The sequence below is a fragment of the Salminus brasiliensis genome, chromosome 11 (genome assembly GCF_030463535.1).
Source record: "Salminus brasiliensis chromosome 11, fSalBra1.hap2, whole genome shotgun sequence".
Taxonomy (NCBI): domain Eukaryota; kingdom Metazoa; phylum Chordata; class Actinopteri; order Characiformes; family Bryconidae; genus Salminus; species Salminus brasiliensis.
In genome coordinates, this window is record NC_132888.1 from 7,619,261 (window position 1) to 7,635,001 (window position 15,741).

General features: G+C 41.8%; 1 protein-coding gene across 2 annotated transcripts in view; it reads left to right on the top strand.

Moving 5' to 3' along the window:
- Nucleotides 1-15,741, top strand: part of rap1gap2a (RAP1 GTPase activating protein 2a) — a 139,994-nt gene that overhangs the window by 16,397 nt on the left and 107,856 nt on the right. Inside the window, exon 2 of one of the 2 annotated variants that reach the window (XM_072691544.1) lies at nucleotides 3,511-3,546. In XM_072691544.1, the coding sequence (XP_072547645.1) occupies nucleotides 3,511-3,546 (36 nt within the window). Of the gene's footprint in view, nucleotides 1-3,510; nucleotides 3,547-8,239; nucleotides 8,292-15,741 lie in introns of those variants that run through there. The other variant, XM_072691546.1, reaches the window with a different exon arrangement.

The following is a 15,741-nucleotide window of genomic DNA, read 5'->3' on the forward strand; positions in this document are numbered from 1 at the left end:
GTCAGTGAAGATAGAGTTTGGGAGGCAGATCTTCTTAAATAATACTAAAATTGGGTGTTAAGTGAAGCGTTCAGCAAAATGTAAAGTACAGAACAGTTTTTTTCCTGCGAATACACTATCAACAAGTTCAGTTACGGCTAGCTGTTATCTGGAATGAGCGAATATTGAGTATATACAGCATAAATGACCATAAATGAACGTTAACAGAATAAGGTTTTATCAGAGGAACGTAAATCAAAGCTGGAATTCGCAGTTCTGAGCTCTGAGTGGTCCAGTAAATCCTGGGTCATGCTGCCTGCCATCAGTAGCCGGAGCCTGAGAGAGCACAATTTTCCTTGCTCTCTATCCCCACATTACTAGGTTAACTCTCTCTTACCAAATAACTTGGCTGTAGGTTTGCTGATGCATTAGAGCTGGGTGCTTTCCTCAGAGCCTGTTGGTTGCCTGGTTGTATTGGTGGTAGTTTCGAATGTGTTGGAGGAGGCATGTGTCAGTCCTCACTCTCCCAGTGTCAGGATGTGATGGGGGAGAGTACTACAGAGTGGATTGGGTAATTGGCTATCTAGAATAGGGAAGGAAAATACACACACACACACACACATATATATATACCACATATGGGTGCTCACCAGGGTCTGTGATACACTGTATATTTGGCCTAGATGGAACCCATGTGAGATTAAGGTATGCTATTACAATGGGACCCATTTGGGAAGCCCCATTAAAAACCCATCCCAGTAAAAACACATGCACAAACCCATTTAGAGCCCATGCCCACCTGGAAACCACCCACCCAACCCCACATGAGCATGTTTTCCCATTGTATTTTTTATTTACAGGTGTTTTACTTTTGCAATTTTGCACTTTTTAACTTTTTTATGCTGTAAAATAAATGCAGATACATCATCAGCGAGTTCAGTGATGACGTAAAGGACGGGAGTGGATTAACCATCGTGAATAGCTGCAAATCTGTGTGAACATTACCAAATTAAGGGTTTTCTAAAAATCAGAAATCAAAGCCAACAGCTAGAATTTGCAGTCCTTCTGGAGACACTGGGAGATGATGCGGTAACAGGATCCGGAGGGTTTATGAAGGGGAGGGATACATTACCCATATCGCTCTCCATTCTGTGACACAATGTTCCCTTTCTCAACCTCATACTGTTTCACTGCTTAGCTCAGAGTATTTATAGAGAAGACCATCAGGCACGGCTAATTGTGCAGACACACACACACACAATTACACACTTACATGCTTACACTTACTGGCAAAGCTCACACACTTCCACTTCACACTCCTATGCCTTGGCACCTCCTAACCCCCCTCGCTGTTCCCCATGGTCGAGGAGGGTGCTGTACCCCTGGGATCAGTCCAGTAAGCACAGATGAGCTGATAAGCCTCAGACCGATGGTGACGTTGGCCTCCATATTGGACAATGTGCTCTGATTGGGTGCTTGCATCATCAACGTAACCATGACGATGGTATAAAGGTAAAGGTGCACGTATTCGTCACTGTACAGTGTGGACTGTACAGCGAAATGTGTCCTCCGCATTTAACCCATCTGGTAGTGAACACACACTCACACACACACACACGTGTTAGGGGCAGTGAGTACACACACACACCCAGAGCGGTGGGCAGCCAACTCCAGCGCCCGGGGAGCAGAGAGGGTAAAGGGCCTTGCTCAAGGGCCCAACAGTGGCAGCTTGCCGAGCCCGGGAATCGAACCCACAACCCTGTTATCGATATCCCGGCGCTCTAACCGCTGAGCCACCACTGCCCCCCTTATCCAGCCTTATCCATCTTGGTTCCATTCAGCCTGCCGTGAAACGTGTTCATGGCCATTCAAACGTGTGGATCAATTTGTGAGTTTCTGTACCCGTGTTCCTGGCCTGGCTGGTAAAGGAACGCCTCAGTGTTGACCAGCCAAAGCCCAAGGAACCAGAACCCAGTCTGCTCTGGGGAAGGCAATGTTGTTATCCACTACACAATTAAAATCACCACAGCAACCAACTTGCATACCTTAGCAACTACCTAGCAACTTCATAACCACCACCTGGGATACCATAGCGCTTAATTAGCAACACCATTACAGTTACTTAGTGACCACTTAGCAAAGCCATAGCAACCACCTGGAACACTATAGCAGCCAACGTGGATAGCAAGGCAACCAATTAGCAACATTATAGTAACACTATAGCAAGCACTTAACACCACAGCATCCACCTGGAAACCAGAGAAGCCACTTAGCAAAACAACAGCAACTACCTTGGATACCCTAGCAATCACTTTATAGCAGCCATTTGGCAACACCATAGGAACCATACAGGAATCACTTAGCAACATGACAGCAAACACCTGGGATACCATAGCAAACACCATAGCAACCACCTGGGATACCACAGGAACCACTTAGCAACACTACATCAACCACCTGGAACACCACATGAACCACCAAACATCCGTTTAATAACACCATAGCAGCCACCTGGGACAATAGAGGAATCACTTAGCAACAACATAGCAACCATCTGGGATACCATAGCAACACCATAGCCATCATCTGGGGCACCACAGGAACCACCTAGCAACCATTTAGCAACACTATAGCCACCACCTAGGACACGACAGGAACCCCTTAGCTACACTATATCATCCACCTGGGATACCGTAGCAACACCACAGCAACCACTTGGGACAGCACAGACAGGAACCACTTAGCAACACCATGGCAACCACCTGGGATACCATAGGAATCACCTAGCAATCACATTACAACACCATGGCAACCGACAGATTCCTGCAGGTTTTGCGTTTCCTGCTCAAGCTCACCTGATTTCAACTCATGTCAGGTTTAGAAGATCTGTTAGAGCAGGGAAATCATCCAACTGTGCTGGACTCTGGGCCCCGTTGTCCACCCCTGGTCTGGGGTAATCAACCATGCTGGACTATTCCTTCAATACGGTCGTGTTTTTTTTCAGAAATGGCTGCTTAAAGTACTGAATTATCTCCCCTGGGCCTCGTTTATAAAAAGAATGAATCTAATCGCCCAGCTCTTCCTCTCTTTAAACATTTTCCTGCACTTCCTCTGGCAGGCATACGTTCAGGAAAACGACTTCCAGTTCACTGGAATCAGAGCCTCGGCTTTGCTCCGTTTTCACTTATTTAAATGAAAGGATTATCCGACAGGCTGAACTTTAGGTTCAGCGCAGCATATTTAGCTTGAAGCTCTTTTGAGGTATTTCACTTAATGATTTCTTGGGAGTTCCTCTAAGGGCTAAAAGGCTAAAAGCTTTTCTTAATAGATTCAATGGAAAAGTAACAACGTGTCTAGGAAGCCAGTCAATCAGGTCTCCTGTTTAATGGAGTGCTGCTGAAAGGGGCCTTATAAATGTAGTATTATATTGAAGTGTGTGACTGATGATCTTCATCTTCTAAGCGGTCATCCTGTTGCAGTGACCAGGAGGGCTTTCTTTTTAGTAATCTCTCTCTTTCTATATTTCTACAGGATTGATAAGTCAAGCATTGCGGCTCTAAAAGCCAGGTAAGTCACTGTCTTGTTCTCTGTGTGTGTGTGTGTGTGTGTGTGTGGGGGGGGGGGGGGGGGGGGGTCCTCTGGTGTATGATCTGACCATCCATTAGCACTAAGGTTCTGCAGGTAGGCTCAGGTACCTTCAGGCTCAGAAGAGTAATACACACATACTCATACTCATACATGTGCAGCAGTCACATCACATGACGCATGGGCTACAGAGGGGCATAAAGCCCCCCAGCATTGAGCTGTGAAGCAGTGGAACTGTGTTCTCTGTAATGATGGTTGGTGCTCCATGCATATGTTTTGGGGTGAGTTGGGGAGTTGGGAATGAGGTGGGTGGTGATCATCCAACATCCTGACCTCACTAACACTCTTGTCGCTAAATGCAATCAAATCCTCACAGCAATTCTTCTCCAAAATCTAGTAGAAAGCCTTCCTCCCTGGACAGTAGAGACAGTTACTCCAACAAAAGCAGGATAAACTCTTTTTTTAATACCCTTGATTTTAGAAGAAATAATGAAGGAGCAGGTGTCCCAATACTTTTGTCACTGTACATTTGACTGAAATACTGCATTGTACTTCAGTACCAAAAAGTGGAGTCAGGTGAAGTATGAAACGTAGTGTTCAAAGCTCAGCAGAATTGAGTAAAATATCGGCTCTGGGGTAAAAACGTTTGTTCTTGATTGAATGGACCTGTAGCAGCTTCCAGAGGGCAGCAGAGCCTTTAAGGATGTTGACAGCACTTGTAAGGCAGTGAGATCTATAAATGGCCTCAGGTCAGGGAAGTGGGCAGCTGATCATTTTTGGGCAGTGGAAGTGACCCTCTGGGGTGCTCTACTGTCTGAGGATGCTGACGACCCTTCTTGATGAATGTGATGGATCAAAAACCCAAAACACCACAATATGTTGGACATATCATGTATATATCCCATACCCCAGTGTTCTCACATCTCTTCTACAGAACGGTTCTATATGGAACCTGAAGAGGTTCTTCTTTGGCATCGCTCAAAGAACCATTTTTAAGATTGCATACACGCGCTCAGGCACAGCAGTGCAGCAGGCCTGCATGTTGGCCAATACTTCAAACCAGTTATTTATCATCATTATTATTATGTATTATTTTCATAGCATTTACTGAATCATGTATAGTAGATACTGAATCATGTATAGTAGATACTGAATCATTTTGTGTAGATACTGAATCATTTAGTGTGAATACTGAATCATTTTTAGTTCTCACATAATCAGTTACAATAGGTACTGAATAATTTAGTGTAGATACAGAATATGAATTCATTCATTGTAGATAGTTATTTACAGTATATACAGAATCATCATAGTAGATGCTGAATCATGTATTGTAGAGAGTGAATTATTTATAATAGATAATTAATTATTTATTGTAGATACTGAATTGTTCATAGTAGATACAGAATATGCTTTCAATAATTGTAGATACGGAGTAATTTACAGCAAATACTGAATCATTTATCGTAGATACTGAATCATTATAATAGATACTGAATCATTCATAGTAGATACAGAATATGCTTTCAATAATTGTAGATACTGAGTAATTTATAGTAGATACTGAATCATTTATAGTAGATACTGAATCTTTCATAGTAGATACAGAATATGCTTTCAATAATTGTAGATACTAAGTAATTTACAGTAGATACTGAATCATTTACAGTAGATACTGAATCATTTATAGTAGATACTGAATCATTCATAGTAGATACAGAATATGCTTTCAATAATTGTAGATACTGAGTAATTTACAGTAGATACTGAGTAATTTACAGTAGATACTGAATCATTTATAGTAGATACAGAATGTGCTTTCAATAATTGCAGATACTGAGTAATTTACAGTAGATACTGAATCATTTACAGTAGATACTGAATCATTTATAGTAGATACTGAATCATTCATAGTAGATACAGAATATGCTTTCAATAATTGTAGATACTGAGTAATTTACAGTAGATACTGAGTAATTTACAGTAGATACTGAATCATTTATAGTAGATACAGAATGTGCTTTCAATAATTGCAGATACTGAGTAATTTACAGTAGATACTGAATCATTTATAGTACATACTGAATCTTTCATAATAGTCACTGATTATTAATAATATAATTTATTACTATTATTTGAATATATATGAATTCAATAATTGTAGATTGGTACAAATGTTGCTTTAAGTGTAGTGGAGGGTGTCGGGGTGATTAGAGGTTTGAGGAGAAGTAATAAAATGAAGAAAAGAGGAAAAGTAACAGCAGGTGAAGAGGAGAGGAGGTGAAGCAGAGGAGCAGAGATGAAGAAGGCCAGACAGACAGATAAACATCAAAGCTGCCTCTTATGAGTGGGGACAGGTGTGTTCCCAATGGCCTTTTGTATCAGCCTCTTCTCTAGTTTAAAAGTAGTGTGTGTGTGTGTGTGTGTGTGTGTGTGTGTGTGTGTGTGTACTTGTTTTTGTATGTTTTCAGATTGAACAAAATGTTCCTGACATTGTACAGTTTAAATCTGAAGGGCTAAAAGTTTTTATTTTTAGTTACATAAGCTCCTGTCACTTGAATCATTTTGTAGATGTTCTTCAGGGTCATAGTGATGGGACACTGACTGTAATAAGATCCGTGGGGTCTCTATCATTCCCACTCCTGGCCGGACACTGCTACTGTACTGTGTAATTATGGTGCTACTCCATGAGACCTCTCTCCAGAAGTGTGTAACGCTGCGTAACCTGGGTCATATTAGTGTAAAACCCTGTAGTATCACTCTGTAATTGCTACTTCTGGATATCTCAGCGTGTCCAGAAATGCATGTGTCAAGCTGTCCATGAGGGGGGCGCTCAAAGCATGATTTGTATTTACAGCCATGGAGTAAAAGTGAATTACACTCCCCAACTGTAGGGGGAGCAAACAATTCCTGCAACATATTATTTTATACAAAGTGGAAATACACAATATGTCCAAATGTTTGTGGACACGCTTTCTAAAATAATTTCAGCTACTTTAAGTTGCACCCATTGCTGACACAGATGTGCAAATGCTCACACACACACAGCTTGGCTAGTACCTGTAGAAAGGTATTGCCAATAGAATAGGACTCTCTGGAGCAGATAAACATGAACCCATTGGCACCATACTGCCTAATACCTGGCGGGATGAGACCGGCTCTGCTGTGTTAGCCGACTAGCTAGGCTTAGATAAGTTAGCTAGCAGGCTGAACTCAACAGCACAGGCCATGTCGAGTGAATGGTCTTAGGAGTGTTTCTGACTGTTTTCAGGACCATTGAGTAGACTGGTTCATCCAACCACGGTGGGCTTGTTTTTTTCCCACCTGTTTTTAGAGCATGGCATCATCTGTCTGTGAGCACCCATAGCACCCCCCTTAGCGATATTACCAGTATTGCCATTATACTGCTCAAGTCTACCTAGATGGGTTCAAAGCCCCCCAGCATTGAGCTGTGGAGCAGTGAAACTGTGTTCTCTGGAATGATGGTTGGTGCTCCATCCAGTACTTTTGGGATGCGTTGGGGAGTTGGGGATGATGAGGTGGGGTGGTGATGATCCAACATCCTGACCTCACCCGTGCACTTGTCCCTGAATGCAATCAAATCCTCACAACAATGCTCCTCCAAAATCCAATAGAAGCCTGCTCTGGACACTTACTCCACCGAAAGCAGGATCAACTGTTTTACCCTTGATTTCAGAAGTAACTATGAATGAGCAGGTGTCCCAATAGTTTTTGTAGTATTTTATGCAAGTTGTGATTTTTTTGTCTTACATTTCTCCGAGTGAGTGTGTGTGTAAGTGTGTGTGTGTGTGTGTGTGTGTGTGTGTATTGCAATGTCAGATTTTCTGCTTGAATTAATCAGCCCTGCGATGGCCCTTGATTGCCCCTTTTCGATCCATGCTGGTATCCATGGAAATCAATTTGCAAAGACCGCACTTTCAACTTAGTGTGCATGTGTGCATGTGTGTGTGTGTGTGTGTGTGTGTGTGTGTGTGTGTGTGTGTGTGTGTGTGTGTGTGTTTGTGTGTTAGCCTGGCCAGGGTTTGGTTGTCATCGAAACCTTCTGGTCTTTTGATTGACACTACAAAGTGAGTGGTCTCTATTCAACTTGCAAGAGCAAAAATACAGCATAATCAGGTGTGTGTGTGTGTGTGTGTGTGTGTGTGTGTGTGTGTGTGTGTGAGAGAGAGAGAGAGAGAGAGAGAGAGAGAGACTGTTTTTGCCAGGGCTTTTGTGAGTGTAATAAAGACAAGTGCTGTCTGAATTATTAACAAGGCGGCTGCGTGTGTGTTGTGTGTGATATGTATTTGTTTGTGTGTGTGAAAGAGAGAGAGAGAGAGAGAAACTGCATGAGAAAAGAGAGATATTAAATGAGTGAAGAGAGAGAGAGAGTGAGCAAAAGTGAATAAAGAGAGAGCGCAAAAGTAAATGGGGGAGAGAAAGACAGAGAGAGAGAGAGAGAGAGAGAGAGAGAGAGAGAGAGAGAGGGAGAAATAGAAAAAGAGAGAGAAGAGAGAGAGAGAGAAAGGGAGGGGAGAGAAAGAGGGAGGTTACTGTGAGGAAGAGAGAGCTACACCACGAAAGAGAGCGAGAGAGATACAGCAAGAGAGAGTGGGTGGGGAGAGAGAGAGAGAGAGAGAGAGAGAGAGAGAGAGAGGGAGGACAGATCAGTGTTGCTTGCTGTTGCTGTTCACACTTTCATTGCTCAAGATGCCTCGCCGAATCTGGTGAGTGTTATTGCTTCAGGGCACGAAGTGTGAGTTTAGTTAGTGTGCCGGTGTAAATGTTGTTCTGTGTGTGTGTGTGTGTGTGTGTGTGTGTGTGTATTCTCGGCGGGGTGCTTAAGGACATGCTCTGCTTCTTAAACAGCAACAATAGCCTGCAGCTCAGAGTTTTCCTCCGGGACTGAGCTGCTTTGGGTGCACGCCTCAGTGAAAGAGGAGAGACAGAAGCTCAAATAATAAAATGATGTAACTTCAGACTTTCAGAACTGCAGAGAACTGCAGGCACACGTCAGGTTTTTGGTGAGGTGTGTGACTGATATTGATCGGTTCATCAGATTCAATAAAGACCCCTGGAAGTCAACAGCAGCAGCACTCTTAAAAATAAAAGTGCTACAGAGGGTTCTTTGGGCGATGCCATAGAGGAGGCACTTTTGCTTCCAAAAAGAAACATGCTTTTAATAGAGAGTGTGAAGAACCTTTTACAGGTTTGAAGAACCTTCACTTGATCTAAAGGTTCTTCTCACTCACTCACACCACTCTTTTACAAACACTGGGCCTCATTCAGGAACATCTTCCTAAGAATCTTCTTGAAGTAGGAGGTCTACATGAGATTCGTGGCTGCAGAATTGTTCACAGCTCTGCTCTTACAATGATGGATTCTGTTGTCCTTCTAAACTGAACACGTGAACTTCAGAATCTTCGTAAAAACTGCGTAATTAGGTTTTTATACGTTTGTTTCGGACTACCTTTTCCACTTTTCCACCAATTGGGTACTGCCAGTTAACCCACCCATTTGTAACCCCCTAGCACTAGCAATGCTCCCCAAACTTGGAGGGTAAGGCCTTAACAAATGTCTCCTCCAATACATACAAAGCCTGTAAGCCCCTTTTTTAAGCTGCCGTCGATGCGGCATCATTAGGTTGGCGACACACTCAGAGGAAAGCACCAGGTCTCTAGCTCCACCACAGTAGCTAACAGATGCCTGTGCCGGCCAACATCGCTTTAAGAGTGATGAGGGGAGAGAGCGCCATCTACCAACCTATAGAGAGCACAGCCAATTGTGCTCTCTTGGACTCCGGCCGCTGATGGCAAAGCAATATGCTACTCAGAGCCCGTTTGGTGAGTAAGGCTTATAGTTTCTCTATGATATCCCTCAAAGAACCCTTTGTAGCACATTTATTTTTACCTTTATTTGTAGGTTTACATGAATTATTTTTAGTTTACTGAAATACAATAATACTGAAAGAGAAATTCTATCAAAAGTGCAGATTGTAGACTTTGCCGGAGTAATGCAGTGTAATTCATTGCATAACTACGTATTTAATTATGTAAATTCATACATATTGTCTATTTCATTTTTGTTGTTTTTTGCTTTTTGACATAATGTGAATCAGTTCTTTACATTGTGTCCAAATTTTATGATAAAAGGACCTCCAAAATTGATGAATATGAATGAATATTCTGGCTAGATGTGTTTTCAGTCTGCTTTGAAAAACATCAGAATTGCTTCCCTAATATTCTTCTGTGCAGCTCTATTCCAGAGCTCCTCTAGCAGGATGAATGGCGGCTGTGCTGATGCTGGTCTTTGTGTACCTCTTTAGCAAACCTCATTGCCCCTTTTTTGCAAACCTGGATCACTACAGATTCCTAAAGCCATGGAAGAGCCTCTTTTGCTTCCATAAAGAAGCATGTTATTAATAGAGATGCATGTGAACTCCTCATTCACCAACATCATACTAAGAATTTTCTTAGATCAGTTTTTGTGAAAGGTCCTAACAGAAAGTCTACGAGAGCTTCATGACTGTAGATTTGTTCACAGCTCTGCTCGTATAATGATGGAGCCCATCGTCTTTGTAAAAATTAGGTAATTAGGTTTTTGAGGGACAGCGATGAAATAAAGCAACAGTAGTAGAACAGAGGACAAAGCTCACTATCACAAAGCCACAGCAATAGTCTACATGTTAAGAAGGTGCATGTTAAGCTAGTTTAACATTGTGGCCTCTGATGCCTCCAACTAGAAAGAACACCAGAAGACCAGTGGGTGTTCAGCCAGCTCCTGCTGACTGGAAACAAAGCAGTTAGTGGGCTGGTGACGGGCTGGTGACGGGCTGGTGACGGGACGTGAAGTGTCTGACACCTAAACGCAGTCCTGCCTGCAAAGTTGCTTACGCTGTCATGAAGCATCACATCAGCAGGGCTGTGATATAATTATCTCCTGCCATGGGCGCCTATTAACTGCACACCACTGACAGGGATGTGGTGTTATGATGGCTGTGTTATTAACAGACTCTGCCAGGCCGCTGTTCTTCATATTGCACACTTCACTGTTGGGTATGCGTAAAGTTCAGTGCGGAGGGCTCTGTTAGGAAAATGAGTTCACGTACGCTGCTTCCTCCACAGTGATTAAGCCCTGGATATCGCTGCTGTCGTCGCTGATAAAAGAATCACGATGTAATTGAATGCTATTTTGATTGTGTGCTGTGGATGGAGTGTGTTTGCTGTGTGTTACCTCATGATGTCTTTAGCAACGTTGTTTTTCTCCAAAGTTGTTAACTTAGATGGTTTGATGTTGAGGCTGCAATATTTACATTTACATTTACATTTAAGGCATTTAGCTGACGCTCTTATCCAGAGCGACTTACAAGGTGACTCGTATTACAGAGGTGGGCCAATGTAGTGTTAGGGGACTCTTATTGGTGTAGCACAGGATAGTCACCCAGACTGGGAATCAAACCCTGGTCTCCCACATGGTGTAATAGCTCATTAGCTGCCAGTGGTTTTATCTGTTGTGCCACACCAACCACTATATCAATAAGGTGTTTTACAGGGTAGTAAATGGTGCAGGGTAGTGTGTTTTACAGGGTAGTAAATGGTGCAGGGTAGTGTGTTTTACAGGGTAGTGTGTGTTACAGGGTAGTGTGTGTTACAGTGTAGTGTGGTTTACAGGGTAGTGTGTTTTACAGGGTAGTAAATGCTGCAGGGTAGTGTGGTTTACAGGGTAGTAAATGGTGCAGGGTAGTGTGGTTTACAGGCTGGTGTGGTTTACAGGGTAGTAAATGGTGCAGGGTAGTGTGGTTTACAGGGTAGTAAATGGTGCAGGGTAGTGTGTTTTACAGGCTGGTGTGGTTTACAGGGTAGTAAATGCTGCAGGGTAGTGTGGTTTACAGGGTAGTAAATGCTGCAGGGTAGTGTGTTTTACAGGGTAGTAAATGCTGCAGGGTAGTGTGGTTTACAGGGTAGTAAATGCTGCAGGGTAGTGTGTTTTACAGGGTAGTAAATGCTGGAGGGTAGTGTGGTTTACAGGGTAGTAAATGCTGCAGGGTAGTGTGTTTTACAGGGTAGTAAATGGTGCAGGGTAGTGTGTTTTACAGGCTGGTGTGGTTTACAGGGTAGTAAGTGCTGCAGGGTAGTGTGTTTTACGGTGTAGTAAATGCTGAAGGATAGTGTGTTTTACAGGGTAGTGTGGTTTACAGGCTGGTGTGGTTTACAGGGTAGTAAATGCTGCAGGGTAGTGTGGTTTACAGGGTAGTAAATGCTGCAGGGTAGTGTGGTTTACAGGGTAGTAAATGGTGCAGGGTAGTGTGTTTTACAGGGTAGTAAATGCTGCAGGGTAGTGTGGTTTACAGGGTGGTGTTTTACAGGGTAGTAAATGCTGCAGGGTAGTGTGGTTTACAGGGTGGTGTTTTACAGGGTAGTAAATGCTGCAGGGTAGTGTGGTTTACAGGGTAGTGTGTTTTACAGTGTAGTGTAGTTTACATGGTAGTAAATGCTGCAGGGTAGTGTGGTTTACAGGGTAATAAATGCTGCAGGGTAGTGTGTTTTACGGTGTAGTAAATGCTGCAGGGTAGTGTGGTTTACAGGGTAGTGTGTTTTACGGTGTAGTAAATGCTGCAGGGTAGTGTGTTTTACGGTGTAGTAAATGCTGCAGGGTAGTGTGGTTTACAGGGTAGTGTGTTTTACGGTGTAGTAAATGCTGCAGGGTAGTGTGGTTTACAGGGTAATAAATGCTGCAGGGTAGTGTGTTTTACGGTGTAGTAAATGCTGCAGGGTAGTGTGGTTTACAGGGTAGTGTGTTTTACAGGGTAGTAAATGCTGCAGGGTAGTGTGTTTTACGGTGTAGTAAATGCTGCAGGGTAGTGTGTGTTACAGGGTAGTAAATGCTGCAGGGTAGTGTGTTTTACGGTGTAGTAAATGCTGCAGGGTAGTGTGTGTTACAGGGTAGTAAATGCTGGAGGGTAGTGTGTGTTGCAGGGTAGTGTGGTTTACAGGGTAGTAAATGGTGCAGGGTAGTGTGTTTTACAGGGTAGTAAATGCTGAAGGATAGTGTGTTTTACAGGGTGGTGTGTTTTACAGTGTAATAAATGCTGCAGGGTAGTGTGGTTTACAGGGTAATAAATGGTGCAGGATAGTGTGTTTTACAGTGTAATAAATGCTGCAGGGTAGTGTGGTTTACAGGGTAATAAATGGTGCAGGATAGTGTGTTTTACAGTGTAATAAATGCTGCAGGGTAGTGTGGTTTACAGGGTAATAAATGGTGCAGGATAGTGTGTTTTACAGGGTAGTAAATGCTGAAGGATAGTGTGTTTTACAGGGTAGTAAATGCTGAAGGATAGTGTGTTTTACAGGGTAGTAAATGCTGCAGGGTAATGTGTTTTACAGGGTAGTGTTTTACAGTGCAGTGTGCCTATACAGTGCTGTGTTTACTGGGTAGTGTATTTGTACAGTTTTTACAGCACCCTGGGTTTAAACAATACAGTATAAAACACATTGCTGTAAAGTAACATGCAGTAACATAAAGTGCAGATAATCAGATGAGCAGCGATCAAGCATCATGTAATCCTTCTGCCCTTCTGGAATTCAGTAAACACATACTCAAATCTATCAGTCAGATTGAAACATCTGTCTGATGCTCATCATTTTAAAGCAATTAACTGACAACCGTCTGTATAGTGGAGTGTGTTTTAGTGTTATATCTGTATAGTGGGGTGTGTTTTAGTGTTATATCTGTATAGTGGAGTGTGTTTCAGTGTTATATCTGTATAGTGGGGTGTGTTTAGTGTTAGGTCTGTATAGTGGAGTGGATTTAGTGTTAGGTCTGTATAGTGGAGTGGATTTAGTGTTATGTCTGTATAGTGGAGTGTGTTTTAGTGTTATGTCTGTATAGTGGAGTGTGTTTTAGTGTTATATCTGTATAGTGGAGTGTGTTTTAGTGTTATATCTGTATAGTGGAGTGTGTTTTAGTGTTATATCTGTATAGTGGAGTGGATTTAGTGTTATGTCTGTATAGTGGAGTGTGTTTTAGTGTTAGGTCTGTATAGTGGAGTGTGTTTTAGTGTTAGGCCTGTATAGTGGAGTGTGTTTAGTGTTAGGTCTGTATAGTGGAGTGTGTTTTAGTGTTATATCTGTATAGTGGGGTGTGTTTTAGTGTTATATCTGTATAGTGGAGTGTGTTTCAGTGTTATATCTGTATAGTGGGGTGTGTTTAGTGTTAGGTCTGTATAGTGGAGTGGATTTAGTGTTATATCTGTATAGTGGAGTGGATTTAGTGTTATGTCTGTATAGTGGAGTGTGTTTTAGTGTTATGTCTGTATAGTGGAGTGTGTTTTAGTGTTATATCTGTATAGTGGAGTGTGTTTTAGTGTTATATCTGTATAGTGGAGTGTGTTTTAGTGTTATATCTGTATAGTGGAGTGGATTTAGTGTTAGGTCTGTATAGTGGAGTGTGTTTTAGTGTTATGTCTGTATAGTGGAGTGTGTTTTAGTGTTAGGTCTGTATAGTGGAGTGTGTTTTAGTGTTAGGTCTGTATAGTGGAGTGTGTTTAGTGTTAGGTCTGTATAGTGGAGTGTGTTTTAGTGTTATATCTGTATAGTGGGGTGTGTTTTAGTGTTATATCTCTATAGTGGAGTGTGTTTTAGTGTTATATCTGTATAGTGGAGTGTGTTTAGTGTTAGGTCTGTATAGTGGAGTGTGTTTAGTGTTATATCTGTATAGTGGAGTGGATTTAGTGTTATGTCTGTATAGTGGAGTGTGTTTTAGTGTTAGGTCTGTATAGTGGAGTGTGTTTTAGTGTTATATCTGTATAGTGGAGTGTGTTTTAGTGTTAGGTCTGTATAGTGGAGTGTGTTTTAGTGTTATATCTGTATAGTGGAGTGTGTTTTAGTGTTAGGTCTGTATAGTGGAGTGTGTTTTAGTGTTATATCTGTATAGTGGAGTGTGTTTTAGTGTTAGGTCTGTATAGTGGAGTGTGTTTTAGTGTTATATCTGTATAGTGGAGTGTGTTTTAGTGTTAGGTCTGTATAGTGGAGTGTGTTTTAGTGTTATATCTGTATAGTGGAGTGTGTTTTAGTGTTAGGTCTGTATAGTGGAGTGTGTTTTAGTGTTAGGTCTGTATAGTGGAGTGTGTTTTAGTGTTATGTCTGTATAGTGGAGTGTGTTTTAGTGTTATATCTGTATAGTGGAGTGTGTTTTAGTGTTAGGTCTGTATAGTGGAGTGTGTTTTAGTGTTATGTCTGTATAGTGGAGTGTGTTTTAGTGTTAGGTCTGTATAGTGGAGTGTGTTTTAGTGTTCTGTCTGTATAGTGGAGTGTGTTTTAGTGTTAGGTCTGTATAGTGGAGTGTGTTTTAGTGTTAGGTCTGTATAGTGGAGTGTGTTTTAATGTTATATCTGTATAGTGGGGTGTGTTTAGTGTTATATCTGTATAGTGGAGTGTGTTTTAGTGTTAGGTCTGTATAGTGGAGTGTGTTTTAGTGTTAGGTCTGTATAGTGGAGTGTGTTTTAGTGTTATATCTGTATAGTGGAGTGTGTTTTAGTGTTAGGTCTGTATAGTGGAGTGTGTTTTAGTGTTAGGTCTGTATAGTGGAGTGTGTTTTAGTGTTATATCTGTATAGTGGAGTGTGTTTTAGTGTTAGGTCTGTATAGTGGAGTGTGTTTTAGTGTTAGGTCTGTATAGTGGAGTGTGTTTTAGTGTTATGTCTGTATAGTGGAGTGTGTTTTAGTGTTAGGTCTGTATAGTGGAGTGTGTTTTAGTGTTCTGTCTGTATAGTGGAGTGTGTTTTAGTGTTAGGTCTGTATAGTGGAGTGTGTTTTAGTGTTAGGTCTGTATAGTGGAGTGGATTTAGTGTTATATCTGTATAGTGGAGTGTGTTTTAATGTTATATCTGTATAGTGGGGTGTGTTTAGTGTTATATCTGTATAGTGGAGTGTGTTTTAGTGTTAGGTCTGTATAGTGGAGTGTGTTTTAGTGTTAGGTCTGTATAGTGGAGTGTGTTTTAGTGTTATATCTGTATAGTGGAGTGTGTTTTAGTGTTAGGTCTGTATAGTGGAGTGTGTTTTAGTGTTAGGTCTGTATAGTGGAGTGTGTTTTAGTGTTAGGTCTGTATAGTGGAGTGTGTTTTAGTGTTATATCTGTATAGTGGAGTGTGTTTTAGTGTTAGGTCTGTATAGTGGAGTGT